Genomic DNA, 24017 nt, shown 5'->3' on the forward strand with positions numbered 1-24017 from the left:
TTCTTCAGAATTGTCAGTTTTGTACCCTGTGCATAATTTCTGCCATATTAATGCTGTCTCTGTTATATTACATATTTTCTGCATATCCATTAAACTACAATTTACATTTTGTCCAGGTACTGTTGCTGTGCCATCTGCATATTACAGTTGATTCTCATAATAGCAAACTCATAGGAACCACAAGAATGGTCTGTTATGGTTGATAATTTGCTATAGTGAATTTCTTTTACCACAGCATTCTACCCATAGGGCTTCAGTTGGGACTTTTCAGTAGTTTGTAATAGTGGTGTTTGCTAGTAAGAGTTGACTGTATTATTAATAAGAACTGACTTATTTTGAAAAGGATTTGCTTATGGATTTAAGCCAAATAATGTGTAGGTCTCCTCCACACTGGGAGAACCTCAGTCAGTTCTCTGCATTCTTGAAAGGAATGCAGAGAACTGACTGGGGCTCCTGACCTAATGTTTAATCCTCATGTTCATTTAGTGCATCCCATTAGTAGGTATCTACTGGGTATTGAAATTTTTATTTATTTATTTATTTATGCTGAGCCCATACACGAGAGGCTGGTTGATCAACCTATAGTACATTAGTACTGTATATTGGTGAATGAAAACGAAGGTTGGCCATGTGGGACTTAACCCACTCAATCGTATGCTCTGTTGGCTTAAACCACAAATGTGTTTGATGGTACAACATTATGAGATTTCATGCTGGCTGGGGCGTTGCCTGGTTGAACAAGATCCCCCACTATTTTTTATCGGGGAACCAGGACAAATAGTGAAAAGCCAGCTACTGTAACAAGCTCCAATTCAACATATAGAAGAAGAAACCCATCAGAACTGAAAATAGCAACAATCAATATAAGGAGTATTAATGGAAAAAAAATAGAACTTGCAGAAAAATTGGAAAAGTACTAGGTGGACATAATTGGCATTACTGAGACAAAGAAAACAAAAATAGATGAGATCTTACTAATAAGTAAGTATAGGATGTTATATTCAGACAGTAATGATTAATGAAAGGAAGGAGTAGTGATAGCATTCAACACCAAACATGAAGATAAACCTTGATTGGAGGCAGTTTCAAGTAGAATGATGTGGGCATATTTCAAAATAGGAAAATGAACAATGAAACTTATTTGACTCCATAGTCCCACAAAAAGTGAACGAAATTTTCAAGTCATTAGAAGAGGCAGCCTACAAAGAAATTGAAAAAATGGTCATTGTTGGAGATCTAAGCAGCAGAATAAGAAATGAATCCCACCAGACATATAGGAACACTTGGAGAAAAGGACAAAGTTATTAATAATAAGTATTTGCTGGACTTCTGCTCAGACCATGGACTAGTTATTACAAGCATCATGTTCCAACTTAAAGATGTGCACAATTTCATATGGAGAGAAGACACAAGAAATAAGAAAAGCTTCATTGACTGTGTCATTGTTGATAGTGCTATCTTCATGCTGGTTGAAGATAGAAGAGTGTACAGATTATTTGAAATTGGAAGTGACTATTACTTAGTGCTAAGCAGGATAAAAATGGATATTATGTTGAAAAGAACAGTATATAAGAAGTTTTAAAAATAATTAAAGTTGAGCAGCTTTTACAGGTAAACTTTAGACTTGGCTATATAAACATTATTGAAGGAAATTTGAAGCAGTTTGAAAACAAGAACCAAATCTTGAAATCTCAGTGACAAACTGAAGATGACGTTGGTTGAGCTAGGGAGGTATGTAGTGACGCTGTCTGTAAGAATAGAAAAATAAGAACTCCATGGTGGACATAAGAAGTTAAACAAGTAGTTCTGGAAAAGAAGAAAGCATACTAAAAATTCTTGGCAAATAAGTTGGCCAGATTCCCTAAAAGAATACAGAGAAAAAAAAATGTAAGAGAGCTAAGCCATGTGTGAAAGTAGCTAAATAAAAGTCATGGGATGACTTCAGTAAGAATATAGAAGATACATATAGCAAGATGTTTTGGAGGCTATTGAAAAAAAGAAAATCTTAGAAATGGAGGAAAGAGTACTATAAAAAGAATCAAAGATGATAAAGGTGACATTAAAACTGAAGATAAGAATATCTTAGATGCCTGGAGTAAGTACTTTGAAAAGCTGTTCAATGAAACAATTAGTAATGGAACCATAGTAGAAAAATTTCAAGAGAAATGCAAACATAAGTACATATAAATACTTCAGGAAGAAAAAACTATCAAAAATTTGAAATATGGAAACAGCTGGAGTAGATGATATTTGACCAGAAATGCTCAAATATGAAGGTATAAAAGTTTTGCAGTGGTTACACTGCATAATCCAGAGGGTATGGTCATAAGGGTGAATTCCAGATGATTGGAGTAGTGCTCATAGTTTCCACCTATATAAAAAAAAAAGATATAAAGCTGAATGTGAAAATTACAGAGGAATATCTCTGGGTTAGAAATGAAACATTTGATCATAGACTGGAAATATGCGAGTTCTGAGAAAGATTAGGGGAGTGAATAGATGCCATCAGTAGCAGATCATATTTGAAATGAGGATATCAGGAATAAACTTGACATTGTTAATATCAAGAGTGTTTTATTAATGTGGTATGGTCACTTAATAGGAGAGGAAAGGTAGCAAATGACGTGCTTGATGTCAAGATCTAGGTGAATTGATGCAATGAGAAGAGTCTTAGAAAACTAAAATGATTAAATATTATTGCTGTCCTGATAAACAACAAATTAATTTGGAGTTAAATTGTCAATAAGTAAGTAATGATGTAACCTTTTCATCTAGTACTGTCATAATTTCCTGTACTTCCCCTGAGGGTAGGTATCAGAAATTTGATGATAATGACAAAAATAGTTGAGAAATCATAAGAATATAACAAAGATCTGTATTTAATTTTTGTAAACCTAGAAGAGGAAACAAGAGAAAAGCAGTTAAAACAGCTTTTCACTTAGTACCTTCATCATCATCATCATTATCAAATTCCTGCCATGTACCCTCAAGGGGTGTACAGGATATGATAGTGCTACATGAAAAAAATTACGTCATTACTAACTTCCTATCTACAATTTTCCTCCAAATCAGTCTGTTACTTGTCAAGACTCCAACATTATCGGATCTTATATTTCTATCGTCTAAGGCACTTTGTACCGTATCAATCCACATATATCTTGGTCTTCCTCTGGGTCGTTTTGCTGCCAACCTGGCAGAGAACACTTGTTTTGCTAATCTTTCCTCTCCCATTCTATTTAAGTGACCATACCACCTGAGATTATCTCTGCTAACGCATTCCTGGATGCTGACAATGTCAAGTTCTTTCCTAATATCCTCGTTTTTAATATGATATTGCCACTGATGACATCTGTTCACGCCTATAATCTTTCTCAGGACTCTCATATCTGCAGTCTATAGTCTTTGGTCAAGTGTTTTACTTCTGACCCAGCTCTCAGATCCATAAGTTAAAACTGGCTTGAACACTGTCTTGTATACAGCTAATTTAGTGTTCTGACTAATTTCTCTCTTATTCCATATAAATTTATTCAGTTGACTTCCTATTGTACCAGCTTTGTTGATTCTGTTGTCTATTTCCATATTTAATTTACCATCTTCAATAAAAATTGTGCCTAAATAGCTGAAATGTTTTACTTGTTCCACAGGTTCTCCATTCACAACACAGTTGACATTTTCAATGATTCTGCCTATTTTCATTATCTTTGTCTTTTTAATGCTGACCTTCATACCATATCTATTACAACAGTTATTCAATTTAGTCAGAGACTCTTGTAGACTTGTAGCAGATTTATTTAGAAGTATAATATCATCTGCATAAAGCAAAGAGCTGACATTAACGTCTCCAATTTTGATATCATGTTTAATACCACTTTCCTTCGTAATGTGATCCATATAGATAATGAATAACAGAGGGGATAATGTACATCCTTGTCTCACACCAGATTTAACATTAAACCATCTTACTGTACTTCCTTCAATTCTAACTGCCGACTTACAACTCAAATAAAGACTAAGTATTGCTTGATATAATTCCCCATTGACACCATATAACTGCAGCGTATTGAATAGCTTCTCTCTTGGCATCTTGTCATATGCCTTTTCCAAATCAACAAAACTTAAATACAGATCTTTGTTATATTCCCATGCTTTCTCGACTATTTGTCGTAAAGTGAAGATCTGATCCTGACAGCCTCTATTTGGCCTGCATCCAGCTTGTTCTTCACCAAGCTTTCCTTCCACGATTCTTCTTAACCGTTTCTCAAGTATACTTGCATAGATCTTGCCAGGAACACTCAGTAGGGAAATACCTCTGTAATTCTCACATTCAGTTTTATTTCCCTTTTTATATATGGGTACTATGAGAGCTCTACTCCAATCATTGGGAATTCGTCCCTCTGTCCAGGCTTTCTGACCTATTCAGTGCAGCCGCTGTAAGACTCTTATACCACCATACTTCAGCATTTCTGGTCGAATATCATCTACTCCTGCTGCCTTTCCACATTTCAAGCCTTCAATGGCTTTTTCTACTTCAAGTATGGATATGTATTCCTGACTGCATACCTGGTCAGTGTTTTTTACCACTGTGGTGTCATCACTGCTTGTTTCATTTAACAGTTTTTCAAAGTAATTACTCCATACTTTAAGGATATCCTTTTCTCCCATTTTCATGTCACCTTTATCATCTCTATTACAGCACTCTTTCCTCCATTCTTAAGCTTCTTCAACAACCTCCAGAATAATTTGCCACCTTCTTGATATTTATTTTCTATATTCTTGCCAAAGTCCTCCCATGACTTTTGTTTAGCTAGTTTTACACAGTGTTTTGCATTCTTGCATTTATCTCTGTATTCTCTAAGAGCACAAGCTGACTTATTTGCCAGAAACTTTTGATATGCTTTCTTCTTTTCCTTCACTGCCTCTTTAACTTCCTGTGACCACCACGGAGTTCTAATTTTTCTATCCTTGCAGACAACTTCACCACATGCCTCTCTAGCTGAATTAATCAGGGCTTTCTTCAAGGCTTGCCACTGAATCTCCAAGGTTTGATTCCTTCTCAAATTCTTTCATTTTGTTCTTCAATAATCTTTGCGTATTTTAGTCTACAGTTCACATCTGAGAACTGCTCAACTTTTATTCACTTTAAAACTTTCTTACATGTCATTCTGTTCAATATGAAATTCAATTTTATCCTGCTCAAGACTAAATAGTGATCACTTCCAATTTCAAATCCTCTGTACACTCTGGTGTCCTGCACCAGGAAGAAAACATCACTGTCAACAATAACATAGTCAATGAGACTTTTCTTATTCCTTGCCTCTTCTCTCCATGTGAATTTGTGCACATTTTTATGTTGGAACATGGTGTTAATAATAACCAGTCCATGTCCAGAGCAGAAATCCAACAGACATTTGCCATTATTATTATTAGCTTTGCTCTTTTCTCCAAATTTTCCCAAAATATTTTTGTATGTCTCACAATCATTTCCTACTCTGCTATTTAGATCCCCAACAAGAACCAACTTTTCCTTTTTCATTGTCTCAGTTGCTTTTTCTAAAGCTTCAAAAAATTCCTCCACTTCTACCTTAGTAGAACCTTCTGTGGGACCATAGACACAAATAAGTCTCATTGTCCAGTTCCCCATTATCATATTTGCCCACATTACTCTACTTGAGACTAACTGCCATTCAAGAAGATTAATGTTCTGTAATTGCCTGAATATAACATTTTGTATTTATTGTTCAGAAAGAACTCACCAGTTTTTGTCTTTTTTGTTTGTCACCCCTATTATGTTGATCTGGTACTTATCTAATTCCTCAGCTAGTTCCATTTCTTTGCCATTCAGGCTTCTTATGTTGATGGTACTGATCTTTACCTCTGGTGATGTTGAGTGGGGGTGTGTTTTCAGATTTGTTCCAGTAGCTGACTTTTCGTTGTTCACCCTAGTTCCCTGGCGAAAACAACGGGGGTCTTGTTTAACCGGACGACGCCCCAGCCGGCATGAAATTTTGTCATGTACCATCATTTTTTATTTTGGTTTAACCAATGGGAATACAATTTGGTCAGCTAAATCCCAAATTGCCAGCCCATCCTCGTTCGTTCAGTATCCAAGTAGATACCCAACAGGGTGCACTACGAGAAGGTGAGGATTGGACATTAGGTCAGAAGCCCTGGTTGGTTCTCCGCATTCCTTTAAAGGCTATGTGGAGGTCTCCTCTCAGTTATACAGCTTTGACCCTTGCTAAATATTTTTTTTTTTTATCCTCTACTCTACATTTTTATTGTATGGATATTATTGAGAATGGATCAACTTTGCTTTTTGAAGAACAAACAAGGAACACTTTAATATTAGCTTCCCTTATTCATTCATATTGATCTTTAATGTTTTGCTGATAATTCTGCTTATAGAAATTGTTGTTGAACATATATAACTAAAAAAAAAATTGTGTGTGTGTGTGTGTGCGCTCATGCATACTTAATGTTTTCAGATACATCTTTAATATAAATGACTGCTACACTTTGTAGTGATTTAATGGCTCTCTGTTAGTTTGTCTCCAATTAGGTTATAGGGTTTAATAACTTCTTTATATTTTTAGGATTGTAACCATTATTGATAAAATCACAAATGTATTTTGATTTTCTTTTGGAGTGTAAACTGTCATTTAAGGAAATAAGCTCTAGCTCTGTGTGCTGATGTTTTTTTTTTTTATTATTGCATATACTTTCACAGGATAGTTGCGGTGGTGTGAATTAATGTTCAGATATCAATGTGCGATATCTGTGAGTTTTTTTGTTGATAGCATCTGGATGGTTAACTCCTAGTGAGCTATAAGGGGCTTGCGTGAGCTCTTTGTTAAATGTTTCTCAAATTTGCGAGCCCCCTTGTTCTTCTTGTTTACTTTTTTTATTTTTTCAAAAAAAAAAACATAATTTTTTGAAATATATTAAGTGACAAACTCATAAGTTAATCTAACAAAAATTAGTCTATTGCAGTGTATAAATTATTTGGAATTATTGTTTCAATTCCTCTATAACAAATGTGCCCAAGTTTGAAAATAAAATAAGCGCATGCGCTATCTTTACCCTTCTGGTAATTAGTCGTATGGTAAAACCATTGATTATCACTTGAAGTATAAAAACAAAAGAGAAATATAAGGCATTTCAATATTATTGTGTTTAGATAATATTTATTTATTATTTATAGATTGTTTGTCATAAAAACTTCTATTGCAAGCAAAACAAATTTATTTTGTTTATAAAAAAATGCGGACTATTGCATATGCATGATTATAAAAGATTTTATTCTTATTATTTTTGATAGTTAAATGTTTTTCTTATGTAAGATAAATTAATACAGATGATTGTGTGCAAATATTTCATGTTTAAATGATAGCCTTTGCAGGTTGATTGTCCCCTCATACTTTTTGATTGGCATTCCCCTACACAAGCTGTATTAATAAAAATTTTTGTGTGAAATACGGCTTTTTTTTTTTTTTTGCTCGATGATGCGAACCCTTTGTTAAAATTTTCTGGTTATCTCTCTTATGGAAGTCTGTTAACTGACATGTCTAAAAATTAAAAGCAGAGTTTTTAATTTTTAAAGTAAATTTTATCAAGAGTTAAGATTATTCAAGTGCCCTAAGAACACACCTTATGAGTTGTGGCAGTGTGGCCAAATAGCAAATGTCATCAGTATGATGTGGAGGAGCTTTGATCTGGTTTAGATCTGTTTTATTGCAGATCTAATAGATCTTTAGGGAAATGGGTCTGTTATCTGCTACTTGTAATCTCAGGGGACTCAAGAACCAAGATTTTAGTTTATGCTTTTTCTGTTACAGTTTTGAATTTTTTCTACTATATACTTAATTGTAGTGGCTCATGTTCTGGCATTTTAAGGATACTACATGCTTGAGTTCTGCAAAATATCAGTAACTTTAATATAATTATAGTTTTGTCATTTTGGCCTAATATATGCTTTTGTGAGATAACTACTACTAAAAAACAGGCATTAATTGAAGTCCACTCAAACCATTGTTTCTCAGTCTAAACAGTTTTGTCTTGTCTCAGTTAAAATTACATATTAAATATGATGGACTTTTTTTTTTTTTTTTTTTCAGTTCTACTTCTTCAAGTGTCATCTCCTAGAAGGAGGTTGGCAGCCATGTCACGGAACCTTTTTCTTTCTTTTGCTGCTCTGGAACATTTTTGATAATTCAAGCCAGTCCAGTCCTTAATGTCTTCGAACCACATTCTCCTGGGTCTACCTCTCCCTCTTTTTCCATCCAATTTCCCTTCTAATATTAATTTCTGAATGCCTTCTTGTCTGGTTAGATGTGCAAAATATTTAAGTTTTCGCTCTTTAATTATTTTCATTAATGTTCTTTTCATTTTTGTTTTCTCTAAAACATCTTCATTTTTCATTTTCTCTGTCCATGGTATTTTCAGCATTCATCTGATGGTCCACATTTCAAAAGCTTCTAATTTTTTCTCTGCTTCTTTATTTAGAGTCCAAGTTTCACTGTTGTAGAGAAGGCTTGACCAGATATAGCATTTTATTAATCTTTTTCTTGTGTCTATATTAATATCTCTGGATGTTAGAACAGTTTTCATATCAGTAAAGGCTTTTCTTGCTATCTCTATTCTTCTTTTTATTTCTTTAAGGGAATTTCCTCTGTCTGTAAACATTTGTCCCAAATATATAAAAGACTGAACCTGTTCAATTTTTTTTTTTGTTAACAGTTATGTTCAGTTTCTTATTTATTGGTTCTTTTGATATAATCATGCACTTTGTTTTCTTTAGGTTAATAATTAGTCCCATGTCTAAGCTTCTGTTGTAAATTTATGTGATTAAGTTTTGAAGATCATCTTCAGATTCAGCTATAAGAACTGTGCCATCTGCATACCTGAAGCTGTTGAAGTTCCTACCTCCAACTTTTACACCCTTCAGTTCTGAAATATTTTTAAAAACTTGCTCACTATATATTGTACAGTAAGGGTGATAAGACACATCCTTGCCTTATTCCTGTTTTGATTTCAAAGTTGCCAGAATATGTATTTTTATATCTTATTGAGGCCATTTGATTCCAGTATATATTTGTAATTATATGTAGATCTTTTCCTTTTAGCCCATTATTCTGTAGGATATGTATTAATTTCTTGTGATCTATTGAATCAAATGCTTTGGTGTAATCAATAAAACAAAGATATATGCTTTTCTGGTTGTCAAGGCTTCTTTCACATAATGTTTTCAAATTGAAGATTCCTTCTCTTGTACCTTTGTCTTTTTGAAAACCTGATTGAGTGTCTTCTATTTCTACTGACAAAGTGCCTTTTATTCTTTCTAGGATTATTCTCAGTAGTAATTTTGTAACATGGCTTGTTAAACTTATTAGTCTATATTCTGTATATAGACTAATTTTCAAAAGTTCTTGGAATTTTGGGAATAGTGACAAAGATAGATTTCCTTAGATCATCAGGGATGTATCCTGAATCATAGATGTTATTAAAAATAACCTTTAGGTCATTAAGTGTGTTTTCATTTACTTTCTTTAACAATTCAATAGGGATCTGATCAGGGCCTGGTGTTTTACCTGTTTTCATTTGGCTTAGAGCGTATTCTATTTCTTCATATGTAATTGGTTCACCATCATCTGTGCGATCAGAGTCAAACAGTTCTTTTCCATATTCTTTCCATCTTTTTATGATATCTTGTGTCTCTAGTAGCATTTTTCCATTTTGATCTTTTATACAAGGATTATGGTTGAAATTTTTCTTTTTATTTGTCAGGGCTTGGATTGATTTATGCATTTCTTTGCTATTGTGTTTCTTGTCCAATTCCTCTATTTCTTTACATTTTTCATTTAACCACTTGTCTTTAACCTTCCTGCATTCTCTAGTTTTCCCCATGTTAGGCCATCTTGTTTCACTAATTCCCATCACATCAACTTTAAGTCTTTTTATTTCTTGTATAAGGTTGTCAAAATTCCCTAGTTTATATAATGTTCTCACGTTCCAATTTTCAAGACTCTGTTTCTTGTTTTCAAACGAGGAATATCAGATGCCAACCTTCCTTTCGGATTTAAGTTGACATCATCATAGAGTGCACTTGCAGCGCTCGTTTTAATCACAGTTTCAGTGTCTTCTTCCCTGTAACTATTTACAGCTTGGGACGTTGCAGAGGTTTCAACTTCCAAAGCATAGCTTGTAAAATATTTCTGTTTCTTCATGGTCAACTGTAGGATAGAGGATAGTAACCTGGTGAGGCTCCAATCTCTTTCACATCTGCAATAGCCAGCTAACTTGGCTCACTCTGTTAGCCATTGATCTGTATTCAGAATCTTCCGCCTGCCAGTTGTTTCACATTGCCATTGATATATGAATTCTTCCGCCAATGATGAAACAGCAGATGTTATTGCAGTCCTAACATCTCCCACGCTGGCCACATAACGTTTTGGGTGATGCACTTTACAGCTTTCTGCCAGCTCTTTGCTTAGTATCAACTTTGCCATGGCTCATTACGACACCATGTTTCCCGGGGGGGGGGGGGTCCACGTGGAGGCATGATACTAAGACTTCCTGGGTATGGCCCTCCGGACTGCACCGAAATATTGGCACTGCCTCTATATCAGTTCCATCAGGGTTTTTGACCGTGTCGTAGGTTGCCAGCCCACCACGGAAATCCATCCCAGGCTCAGTTAAGTCAGATATTTTGGTTTGCTTTTCAGTTTTAGTTAATTGAAGCATAATATTTAGTTATATTAGTTAACATTAACAAAAAAAAATCATGCTCGCTCTAGTATGTGAAATGTATACTAATACATATTTCATTAAGAAAAGTTGTTTTAAATAGGAACATACAGAAAGTGAAGAAGAATGGATTGAAGCCCCATCAGTTGTATTATCATCTCACACACAGGTTTGACTTTTTCTTTTTTAAATGAATTAACTTTGAAAAAATGCATGCACATTGATAAAAATGTATAAAGAGAAATCTGTGTAACAAGAAGAGAGAAAATTGTTAAGAATATATGCTCAATAGCCATGTATTATATCTAATTATGTATATTCTTTTTCTTCAGAAACATTGTAAATTGTCAGGAATCTGAAATAAGACATGCAGCTGCATTTTCTGCATAACTTTGTAACTGAAATCCTACTGAGAAAAACAACTGCCCACCCACCAGTCCTTTTGAGCATTGTCTGAAAATTTGAAACTAAATGTGTATTTACCACACACATACACACACACATGCAAAACATATCTTCTTTACAAATCCTAGTTTAAAAATGGATCCCCAACACCCATTCTAGAGTGGATAAAGCAGTATAACCATTTATTTGCAACTTGCTTGGTAGTACACCAACAACTAGAAAATAATCCACCGTTGGCTCTGGCACACAAGGGGAAACTGCATTCTATGTATAGAATCAAAATAAAAAAACTGTGTCTTGCATTATCTAAGGCGATTAGTTTATACTAACAGAGAAATTTCAAGTTCATGATGCTTTGTTAGAACTAACTGTTCAGTATGCACATTTCAAACTGGCCATTTGATGATCCCTGGTGTCAGCTGGTATAAATATCTCTTTTGACTGATGTGTCTAGTAATTGATTGTCATACTTGGACTGTCCATATAGTCATCATCATCAATTTCCTTATGATGACAGGGACATTCAGGCTACTATGACAGCACTAAATGAATATGTTTATATTATTAATAATCTTCTTTCAACAATTTTCCTCCAAATTAATCTATTACTTGTCAGCTCCAATATTGTTGTATATAACATTTTATTCTTCTAAGGCATTTCTGACTGAATCAATCCACCTTAGATTAGCCCTACTCACACTTTCTTGAATGCTAACAGTGTCAAATTCTGCCATTGATGCCATCAATTCACTGTCCTAATTTTTCTCAGAACTCTCATATATGTGGCCTCTAATCTCTGATCAAGTTCTTTATTTCTAGCCCACCTCTCAAATCCATAACTTAAAATCGGTTTGAACGCTATCTTGTACTTCTAGATTAGTTTTGGTTAATTTCTTTCTTATTCCATATAAATTTATTCAGCTGGCTTCCCACAATACCAGCGTTGCTTATTCTGTAGTCCATTTCCATCAATTTAATTAGAGAATCCTGTAGACTTGCACTGTGTGTGTTTAAGAGTACAACATCATCTGCATAAAGCAGAGAACTAAGTTTGACATCTCCAATTCTAATATCAGGCCCTGGTGTCACTTTCTTTCATAATGTAATCCATATATATATGATGAATAGGAGTGGAGATAATGTGCATCCTTGTCATACTCCTGATTTTACATTAAACCATCTTCCTGTATTTCCTTCAATTCTAACTGCTGACTTGCAACTTAAATCTAGACTATGTATTGCTCTGTACAATGTTCCATTCACCCCACATAATTGTAGTGTTTGAAAAGCTTTTCTCTGGTCATCTTGTTATCTGCCTTAAAAGTTGTATCTCCTATATGTCCATTTAGTATTGCTTTTAAGATTTTTAAAAGTAAGGAAACCAGTTTGAACCCCTTCCCCCCAAAAAAAATGCTAAATGTGAGATACTTTTAACATAAGTGAAAAATTTTGGCATGAAACTGATTTTTAGATTCTGTTATCTGTTTAATATTTTAATTTTTATTCTTCTGTGCAATTAGTTATTTAATAAATCCTTTCATGTCTTATGTATATTATATTATTGTTAGACCTCCTCATTGGAGGGCCTTCAGCACACATGCACACAGCTCATTGTACCGACATGAATGCATTCACTGTGTCACACTTATCACATTCCCAGTCTATGAAAAATATGATCCATTAATCTGGTATAATCCCTTGTGAACTTATGTCTCGATCCCTCCCCCCCCCCTTGTACTTCCATCCACTAGACTGCAATTTGCATTCCCTCAATCTGCCTTTATACTCTCCATTCCAGAAACCACCTCAGTCAATCATCACTGAACTTTCTGTCATCCCTTCATCCTTTTGAAAACTTTTTGACTAAATCTGCACACAGTAATCCATATGTGATCTGATCAAAGCCTTATGCAAAGGAAACATAACATCCTTACTCTTACATCTCATGTTCTTTGCATCATTCCCCATCATAATGTGCTGTGCTGTCCTCACAATTTTTGCAAAATGTCCCCGAACATCCCATCTGTGCTTTCCAAACTTCATCATCAAATTCCTGGCATGTACAGGATATGAATAGTACTACATAAAAAATTTGCATTATTACTAATTTCCTATCTACAATTTTTCTCCAAATCAGTCTGTTACCTGTCAAGACTCCAGCATTATCAGATCTTACATTTCTGTCTTCTAAGGCACTTTTTACCATATCAATCCACCTATATCTTGGTCTTCCTCTGGGTCTTTTTCCTGCCAACCTGGCAGAGAACACGTGTTTTGCTAACCTTTCCTCTCCCGTTCTGTTTAAGTGACCATACCACCTGAGATTAGTTCTGCTAACACATTCCTGGATGCTCCTCTCCAGACTTTAAAACCTTTATTTTGTTGTGTTGAACTGGAAGCCCCATTTTTTTTGCAGTGTTCAGAAAATCTGTTCAAACTCTCTCTTACAAGACTACAGCATCCATTGTACTCCTCATAGTCCCAACTTTGCATTATCTGCAAACAGCTATATATCACCATTCAAGCCCTTTTTAATATCATTTACATATCAATTAAACTGCAATGGACCCAAAACAGACCCATGGGACACACCACTGCTGACTTTCCTCCTCCCCTGGGATATCGCTCTCCCATACACAACTTGCTGATGCCAATCAGACAGCCAGTCTCCAATCCAATGCGCTAATCTACTATCAAACACCATCTATTCCAGTATAATTACCAGCTTGTCATGTGGCAATCTATCAAAGGCTTTAGCAAAATCTAAATATACCACTGTCTGTTCTTCCCCATTATCCAATGCACCTGTCATCTTGCTGTACTTAGTAGATTGCTAAAACACAGCCTTCCTTTAGCAGACCTTTGCTGTCCATCAAAGAGCATTCTCGTCAACCGAATTCTGAATCCTTGTTTTCACTAGCCTCTCTAACACCTTTATCACAACTCCAAACAAACAAATTGGCCAGTAATTTGAAACTTTAGTCTTATCACACCCTTTATGAAGCAGAACAATTTTGTCCTCTTTCTACTTCTTTGAAACTTGGGCAAGTCTAAGACCCAAGTTAAAGAGGTAATTTAAAACTGTTCACTCCCTGGAACATTCCCTCAAGACACAGTGATAGGGCTTTATTATCATCATGTCTTTACTCAAGTTTACATCGAAAGCTAAACTTTATTGACATCAAGTTTACTCTCTTCCTTATATACCTCCTGCTTACTCACCATCATTGACTCCTCCTCCTTTTCCACTGCTCTCAAGTTCTGCATGATGTTACTTTCACAGTGATGAAATACCTTTATAAACCACTCATTCACTATCTCCTTTATATTCTTCTCAGTGGTTATCATTCTACCATTCTCCCCAGCTAGTACCATCTTTCCATAATTATTCTTTCTTGTTCTGGCCATGTATTGAAAATGGGTGATGTGCAAAAAACACATCACCCATTCAATGTCTTTTCACAATGTACTCAGTCACATGATCTGGTCTTTGACTTGATTTTGCAAGATAATTGATTGTATTTTTTAAATAACATTATTTAAAAGCTTTTTCACTATGCAAAATGTTCAGTTATTTAATTACATATAAGCTAATTCATGTTGTGAGCTGTGAAAATAAGCTTAGGATAATACTATATTAAATTGGACACCTACTTTAAGGGATAAAGTGTTTGAAGAATAGGATGCAAAGATGTTCTACAGTATTTAATTAGATTGTGCTTGCTTTAAAACTTGTTTAGCTTGAAGATTTACTATTTTCAGTTAAATCTCTGTAATGATAACATGTAATGGCAGTTTTCTTGCTTCATGAGTAAAGTGAAAACTGACAATGTAATGCTCGAGCATGCATCAATGCAAATAAAGCTCTGAACCTTAAAGGAGATAAAAAGACAGAGGAAAGTGAAGATGTCTGATTTACATTATGAGTTTTAGGGAATTATAACTATGACAAGCGTGCTGGCACTACACTAAAACATTAGAATTAATTCAGTTTGTGACTGACATAGAACTAATGTCCCAACAAGTCTCTTTCTATGAGCTAGTTAACTGTAAAGTTAATTTGGAACAAACAAATAAGATCCAGTACTGGTTCTTGTCAAGTATAATCTATACACCAGCTCTGAAACTGTCTTCTTTTCTGCCATCCACCAAGGATAAATTACTACTATAAATTGTCCATTGTCTGTTAAGTGCCCTATTCATATTGACTTTATTTGGGACAGGTGGGCCGTTCTGCTGAGATCATGATTATATCAGATTCCTGGAATCTGATATCTGTCCTTGCTTTCCATGCCACTGATATTAAACACAAAGTTCTTTGGCATCAAACCAAGATTTTCCACCCCATTCAGTTTAAATTTGATGGTCCATTTCTTTAAACTTGTGAAACTTTGAAATTGTCCCTGTTGTTAAGTGCTCTGATTGCATGCATATCTCAAAAGTTTTGGGAAGTAGACATGATTAAGTCTTTGTAATTTTTTTTTTAAGTAATAATGAATAAGTTATGTAGCCTTGTATCTGATATTCCAAAAGCTAATCATTGTTTGCTGGCCTGGTTGGTTGAGTGGTTAGCATATCTGCTCTTCAGCCAAGAGGCTGAAGATTCCAATCTTGCCAGGAGCATGGATGCCTGTGATCATCCCACTGACTCTCCTGGAGAAGGGCATCTGCAACCCTATTACTAAGAGAAGGCTTCACTCCCAAAAAATCCATTGAGGTACAGGTGGTGATTATGCAGCATCAAAATGATGTCACATGTTAATAATTAAAATTATTGTTTCACTCTAATAGTGTATTCTCCTCTTTACTCAACTATGACAGAGACATGAGCAAGTAAGCACATGACTCATGTTTTGAATGTGATCAACTGGTGTCCTTGTAACAAGGAAGAAATATATTGCCATTAATAAGCTTTTTTTTTTTTTTTTTTGTAGACATATTCAGTTATTAAAAATAGAATATATGTAATAGTGAGACTTTATGTAGCTATTCAAATTTAAGAATGGCTACCTAACTGTTAACAAGAGAATTGAAAATATACTGTCAACTTTTTAGTGTAAAAACAGCAATAAATATATAGCTATTTCAAGAATGCTGCACAATATCAAAATTAGTAATAAATGTATTTTTATTTACAAATATGCTACATTTTCTTTCTTTTCTACATCACATGATCTTTTTAGAACAAAATTTTATTTTTAATTTTGTTCTGAATACACTTTGTGCAAGAAAGGAGGAAAGAAAAAGGCGATAATGGCATTGCATTTCCAGACTGATATATTTTATGTTCAGTAATTGATTACAACCATTTCCTGTATCCATCAATGTCCATTTATTTAGTTTTTTTCGAGATTTAAAAAAAAAAAAAAAAAAAAAAACAGAACATGTTATAAATTAGAGAAATTGCCATACTCTTTATGGAAATTTCTCCTTTTTTATCATGCCATTAACAATAAATTTAGTTATTTGATAATTATAGACTTCTAATCAAAATTACATATACAATATTTATTTTGTTTTTACTCCTATCATTCCTAAACAGAACATTGGTATTAGTAGAAATATGAAAATATATTGTATACCTGTTGTAATAGATTTCACAGTATGATATGAACACAGATGGATAAGAAAATAACTATTTATTAACTTAATTTATTAAGCTAATATTTCGCTGGTATTATATCCAGCATCTTCAGACAACACAAAGTTTGTTACAAAAGCAAGACAACCACAATCCGGTGTAACAGTGGGGCTAGTATAAGTAATTGCAGCATGCAACACAAGACTAAAGTCCTAATATGGTGCCATCTAGGTTAAAAAAAAAGTTCAAAGATTTGAGTATTTTGACAATTTCTTTTGGCCAGGCAAATATTAACGCAATATAATACTACACAATAATAACCACATTACAATAACCAAATCAGACAAAGGAAACGCCACTGTAGTAATGGATACAACAGAATATGAAAGCAAAATGCATGCACTGCTCCAAGACCGGTCTACATATCAAATCATAGGTCGAGATCCCACCAACTCAAAAAAGAATAAGGCGTGCAAGTTACTGAACAAAGTCACTTACTGGCCAAAAGAAATTGTCAAAAAACTCAAACCCTTGCACGTTAAAACACCCAGAATATATGGTGCTCCTAAAATACACAAACAAGGTACACTTTGCATCCTATTGTAGATAGTATAAACAGTCCTACATATAAACTAGCTAAACATTTAGCCAAATTACTAACCACTTACACAAACAATTCTCTCTCTCTCTTTTGTTAAAAATTCTACCCACCTAAAAAGTATTTTAGAAAACCACACCTTAAATAGTTCAGACCTAATGGTGAGTTTTGATATCACCTCATTATTCACTAATGTACCACTGATTGAAATAATTAACTTACTAAATTCACAATTTCCCCCAGATATATTTCAGCTATTTAAATTCACAGTACAGGCAGGTTATTTTACATGGAAAGGGAAAATATACAAACAATTAGATGGGACAGGTATGGGTTCGCCCCTTTCTCTCTTCTTAGCCAACTTCTACGTAGAACATCTGGAAAAATTAGCTATCAACACAGCCACTCTCAAACTAGTCTCTGGCTATGCTATGTTGATGATGTGCTTGCTATTTGGCCACATGGCCCAGACACATTGAATACATTTTTAGTGCATCTAAATAGCCAGCACCCTAAAATACACTTTACAATGGAACTAGAAGCCAATGACTGCCTGTCCTTCCTGGACACACGTCTTCCAGAAGGTTCCTTATCATTTTCGGTTTATAGAAAACCCACATACAGGGAGATACTTACACAAACAATCACACCATCACCCTTCTCAACAATATGGTATCTTAAAAACACTAATCCATAGAGCTAGAGCAATCTGTTCCAATGACATTGCTCTCACTGCTGAACTTTCTCATCTACGTCACACCTTCTTAACCAGTGGTTATAATCCCCATAAGATAGATAACATACTAAATGCTACTCAGAAATCCCCTGTTTCTACCACAAAAGGCTACAACAAAATTATCACCATCCTATACATTAAAGGCACATCTGAAAAGATATCTAGGATGCTTAACAAACACCAACTATACACAGTATTCAAACCTTGTGTAAAATTAGCAACTTTCATCCGTTGACCTAAGGACAAATGCACTCCTTTATCACATCCAGAAGTCTATGAAGTGCCCTGTTCTTGTCATCAAGCCTATATGGACAGACAGGAAGAACTGTGGACATCTGCCTCAGTGAACACAAAAAATATATCTCACACTTTCACTATGGCAAGTCGTGTCTGGCAGCCCATACTTTGGATACCCCTGCACACAGGATCAATTGGAAAGAAACAAAAGTAATGCACAGAAGCTTCTACAAGTCAGAGAGGTTGTTCCTGGAATCAAAAGAAGCCTTAAAACATACTCCAAATCTTAACAAGTATGGCTGTATAAAACTACCAAAGATTTGGGAGACAGTCATCCTAAGACCAAATTAATATTTATTACTTTTATTTTATTTTTCAAACTTTCTAAGACTATCATTTGGACTACTATTTCAAAACTTTGAACCTTTTTTTTTAAATTTTTTATTTTTTTAACCTAGATAGCACCATATTAGGACTTTAGTCTTGTGTTGCATGCTGCAATTACTTATACTAGCCCCACTGTTACACCGGATTGTGGTTATCTTGCTTTTGTAACAAACTTTGTGTTGTGTGCTCTGAAGATGCTGGATATAATACCAGCAAAATATTAGCTTAATAAATTAAGTTAATAAATAGTTTGCTGGTATTATATCCAGCATAACTGAAATCTATTACAACATGTCTGACAAACACATAAGCCTATCCACGCGTATATTGTATATCTTTAGTCTCTAATATCTCTATTTAAAATTATGGTTGCTTTGAGACATAGCTATGAATGCAATTATAAGTTAATCCAGTTAAGTGTTTGCCTGAGTGTGAAAGATTTTCCTACCTTGTATTGGAGATAATAGATGGTTTGCACTCTTATCCATGTTCCATTAATTCTCATATGCTTCATATCGATATTTTGGTGACCATGTCAACATGTTATGGCCAGTAGGGAATATAAGATAAGATCAAACCCAAAAAAAAACTAAAATAAAAGTAAATTCAAACCTGCTAATCAGTTTTGAGCCTATTGAGAAATCACTAGTATAATGCTAATAATTTTTTTTTTACAACTTGTATATTTTTTGTGAGGTGTATGCATATTCATTTATTTATTGTGTTTTTATTTTTTTATATATATGTGTGTGTGTGTATATATATATATATATATATTCAGAGAGAAGCCTGGATGGATTTGCCTGAGTCTTTTGTTCCCACAGTAAGTAAGGAAGAACTGAAAACAACAGGAAAAAGAAACAAAGGAGAAATGCATAAAGTATCTCAAGACCTCTTAACACTAGATAAGGTATGTAATGTTAGCCAATTATTTCATCTTGATTGTAGTGGTAAATTTTCATTTTTTTTTATACCCCACATAATGAGAAGCAACAAAACCTGTAATACAACAGTACCGTGTGTGGTTAAGAAGAAAGGAGGAATCTGTTAACAAGCTTCTTGAAAAGCTAGACATTATATTCATTGGGAGAAAACAATATGGAGACGGCTGTTTTAAACAACAGATGTAGATGGAACGTAGATGAAAAGTTCAGAGAAAACTCAAACTTGCCTGGAAATTGGAACATTTTCAAAATTAAGAGGGTGTAAATGCGATCAAAACACAGGAATATGTTTTGATTTTTATTATGATTGATTTTATTTATTTTATTATTATTATTAAATTAAAAACAAAAAAAATTATGAGTTTCTTAAATTTAATTGTTCCTCTTTTATTCTGAGTGGTAAGGAAATATTTATTTCCAGATGATAATGTAATTTATGTTACTGAGCAAATAGTAGAATGAGAATACAACTTCTCTTCTAGGTTTCAGCAAAGACTTGCATGCAAATAAATAAAGTATACTTTTAAAACAATCAAAATTAATGTACAAAGTTAGTAAATAAATATAAACTGAAAAACTGTATACAGCTTTGTTGCCAAAAAAATTTCATCATTGGTCAATTTATATTTCTCAGATAAGGAGTATATTTTAGAAAATTATTCATTTAAACTCCCAGATTAGTTTTTCTTTGAATTCAAACTGTTGATTGATATATTTCAGTGAATTTTTTATCCACTGAAATTAAAGTTCAGATTTCTTATTTGTGGTGGTGGTTGGAAATCAATCTAAAAAAAAAGTTGCCTGACTGATCATCAAAATTTCATATGCATCCTTCAGTGTTAAATGCTGCTCTTCCTTTCTCTCCCCCCTTCTCAAAATAACAAAGGGGAGGAGGGAAAAAATCTTACCTCTTTACTTTAAAATGAACAGTGCACTCATCCAAATCAACTTACTTTCCTCTTCAGCATTCAGAGCAATGAATTTCCTTATATTTTTGAAATACTTTTATACTACGAGTGTTTTCTTTATATGACACTAATCACAGGAATGATATCTAGAAGTATGCTCCAAACATCTGTAGAAAAATATATTTACTTTGCCAATTTAAATGTTCAGTCATTCTGATACCTTTTTATAAATTTTTATTATTATTTTTTTTTTTTTAAAACACTACATTTCTTTTCCTTTCCTTCCCTTTTTTTTTTATTATGGCAACTTTATCCCTCCACATAAGACATTTCTTATGTGGAGGGATTTTAAAAAACATTTCTTCTTTGAAGAAAACATTTTTTTTTTTTATCCACTGCAGTCTCTCCATATTTTTTTCTGTTTAGTTTTCTTCTGTTCTTTTATGCAACTAGCAATCACTCCCCATTCCTCTTGATATCTGTCCTCAGCTGTTTATCATCTTTCTCAACTCTCTCTCTCTTCCTGTGTTTTGGAGACCTATTAATGGGACAGTATCTTTATGCATGCTTAGAATAGCTCCTTGCCACCAATACATTTCTGTGTAGCGTAAGTATACAGTGCGCTATTTAAAATATAACCATTTTTTTGTAGACCAATTTTTCATTAGTTTTTACTAACTTTGATTTTTTTTTTTTAAATTGTCAGTATTTTTCTCAAAGAAATTCATATAAGATAAATCCATGTTGAAAGTTTATTTTTCACTTGGTTAGAATATAATAAATTTAGTTTAATCCTTCAAGTGTGAGCAAACAAAGTTTGTGCCTGAAAGTATCTTCAGGACTGGGGTAAGATGGTGCAACATCAGGGCGACTCCTTGCAAAGGTGGAACAAGCTACCAACACTCCTATCTGAGTATCTTCCATAATGCAAAACACATCTCCTTGCGGATATGTCTAATGTTATGCATTAAGGAAAGGATTAAACTAAATTTATTATAAAAGATAAATCCAGTTGAATTAATTCATCTGCTTGTATATTTTAAATCAAAACATTAGAAAAAAAAAAAAAATCAGCTAACACCTTTTTATTCCTGTATACGGGGAGTAGGCGAGGCCATTTAGCCCTATCTAACTTTTGGAGACTGAGTGGGCAGTTCAATCTCCACTGGTACCAATCAGAGATAGATGGCCCAAGGCTATCACTAATTAAGCGGTACTCAGTGAAGAGAGACGGCTCAAATGTGCCGCCATCTCGTGGTCCCTAACCCTAACACAATATATTTAATGTCTGAAATAATGTGGGTTCTACGGTCGATTTTCTTGAGTTTACAGGACGAAAAACCCGAGTTTCCGGGAGGAAAAACCTGCTTGCCCGTGCCAGAGATCGACTAACTCGGGAACCGGTCGAAAAAAGGCTTAGAAAAATTTCCTCTAGTCGCCGACTAGACTCGAAACCAAGTCTTCCTTCGTGCGGCCAAGCGCCGTGGTTGGCAAACGCCACATCCACTGAGCTACACAGGCTCTGTGAAACATGGATACTTATTATAAGTCTTTTTTTTTTTACTGCAAATATAAAAACATATATACATTACTATTTGTATGAATTCATAATAAGACATGAATTCTAAACATGGATCTTTACAGATAGAATTTAAAGTAAGAGAGAAAAGGTGGATGATGTATAGAAGGAAGAATGTGGACAAGAATAAAGAACCCTAAAGTGCTCGAAACATTGCTGGGAACATTAAGGGGGAGCCATGAATTGTGATACCTAATGAAAAAATATTCTGATGGCATCTCTCCAGTTGTTCTCATTGTGCTCCAGAGTTAATAGTAGTCTTGAATTGTCTCTACAATTATACATAGCTGTTACTTATTCCAGCATATTAATGGAATCACATGTCCAGCCTATTCCAAAAAAAAAGGAATATAGAACTCTACTGTCAAACTACTCACCAGTTGTCATCACTTCAGTCCTCTTCAAAATAATGGAAAAATTTACCAATAGCCAACTTCTCCACTACCTAGATGCCCAACACTTAATTGGTGATGAAAGACTCAGATGAAAAGCTCAGTGAAACCTGTATTGTCACTCGACATCTCCAGAGCTTTTGACTCTGTCTGGAATCAGGGGTACTGAACAAATTGCCATCCTTAGGTTCTACCTGCCACCTTCTGTAATTGTGTTGTCAGCTTCCTATCTCATCAATCACTGTGTGTCATGGTAGATGGCTCATTCTCTTCATGCTTTACCACCAATGCAGGAGTACCTCGAGGGTATGTCACCTACTCTCTTTTTCCTGTACATGATCAAGCCACTCAGTTACCACTAATCCTATCCATAGCTTTGCAGATGATAACATTTTCCATTCATCCTAATCACCTGACAAACCATACTGTGCATAGACATTGCAAGTTTCAAGATCATCTAGAACCAATTCCTTAAATTGATGTATGCACTATCCTTCAGTGGAGTATGGATATATAAATTTCTATCTAAGTCATGCATCCCACACATGGCACCTTTCAACATCTTGTGTATGGGATCAGTATAAAAAACTAAATCTCTGAGTGTCGCTGAATTGAAAAGTATCCTATAGAGAAAGTGGCTAAAAAAGATAAGGGAACTCAACAACCTATTTAGCCACTGCATGCACACATAGCATAGTTGGTTATAGTTTTCCTTTTCATGTAATATATCCAGCATAAATGCAAATAATTCAAAGTGTTTTTTTGCAAGTTTGCAAGTTTTTTGTGAAGTTTTGCAAGTTTTTTTTTTGCAAGTTTTTTGTGAAGGAGGGGGGGGAAGAATCAGATCCCTGAACTTATTGGATTTTACATACTAAATGTTCATTCTAATTATTTTACATAGAAAAATAAATATACAAACTAGATGATAATGTAATGGTTCCCTTTTCTTGACTTTTAGCCAGTATTTATATGGAGCAAAACTGCTTCAATTCAACACTGGCACAGACATATTGAATACATTTAATTTTTAAAATTTTTCTCTACTTCAATAGAGAAAAAGAATGAAATAATTATCTGCCTTTCCTAGACACATCTGCCATATGTCTTTCAATAGTTTATCTTATTTTCGGTTCACAGAAAGCCAACAAAATGGAAAATACTTTATAAACGCAGTCACACCATTATTCAGTCCAACAATTCCTCATCCTTAAAAAACTGACATTTATGTTGGAGGTTATTTGTTCATTGACACAGCCCTTAACACAGAACTCAATGATGTCATTTTTTTTTTTTTTTTTTTTTTTTTTTTTTTAGCCTAGGGCTACAAATTCCTGTAAAAATATAAAAAAAATTAGCTCTGGGAAGGTGTTAAGGCAATTGATTGATGTAAAGTGACAAATGTCTCTGTATACAAGTAGATTAGTCATGAAAACACTTTGCATGTAAATTATGTTTGCCTTACATTTGGGGTTAAGGATTCAAACAAGAATGTAGTTTCTTGTCAAGT

At 34.2% G+C, this 24017-nt stretch overlaps 1 protein-coding gene across 5 annotated transcripts in view; it reads left to right on the forward strand.

The window, feature by feature from the left end:
* LOC150100748 (pre-mRNA splicing factor CWF19L2) overlaps window positions 1–24017 on the forward strand; it is a 277753-nt gene that overhangs the window by 18776 nt on the left and 234960 nt on the right. For all 5 annotated transcript variants that reach the window (XM_090402132.1, XM_090402130.1, XM_090402133.1 and 2 more), the window contains exons 3-4: window positions 10847–10912; window positions 19469–19597. In XM_090402132.1, the coding sequence (XP_090258258.1) occupies window positions 10847–10912; window positions 19469–19597 (195 nt within the window). The remainder of the gene's footprint in view (window positions 1–10846; window positions 10913–19468; window positions 19598–24017) is intronic.

Source organism: Typopeltis vanoorti, chromosome 12 (assembly GCF_054136105.1).
Source record: "Typopeltis vanoorti isolate ZY-2024b chromosome 12, IOZ_Tvanoo_1.0, whole genome shotgun sequence".
Taxonomy (NCBI): Eukaryota; Metazoa; Arthropoda; class Arachnida; order Uropygi; family Thelyphonidae; genus Typopeltis; species Typopeltis vanoorti.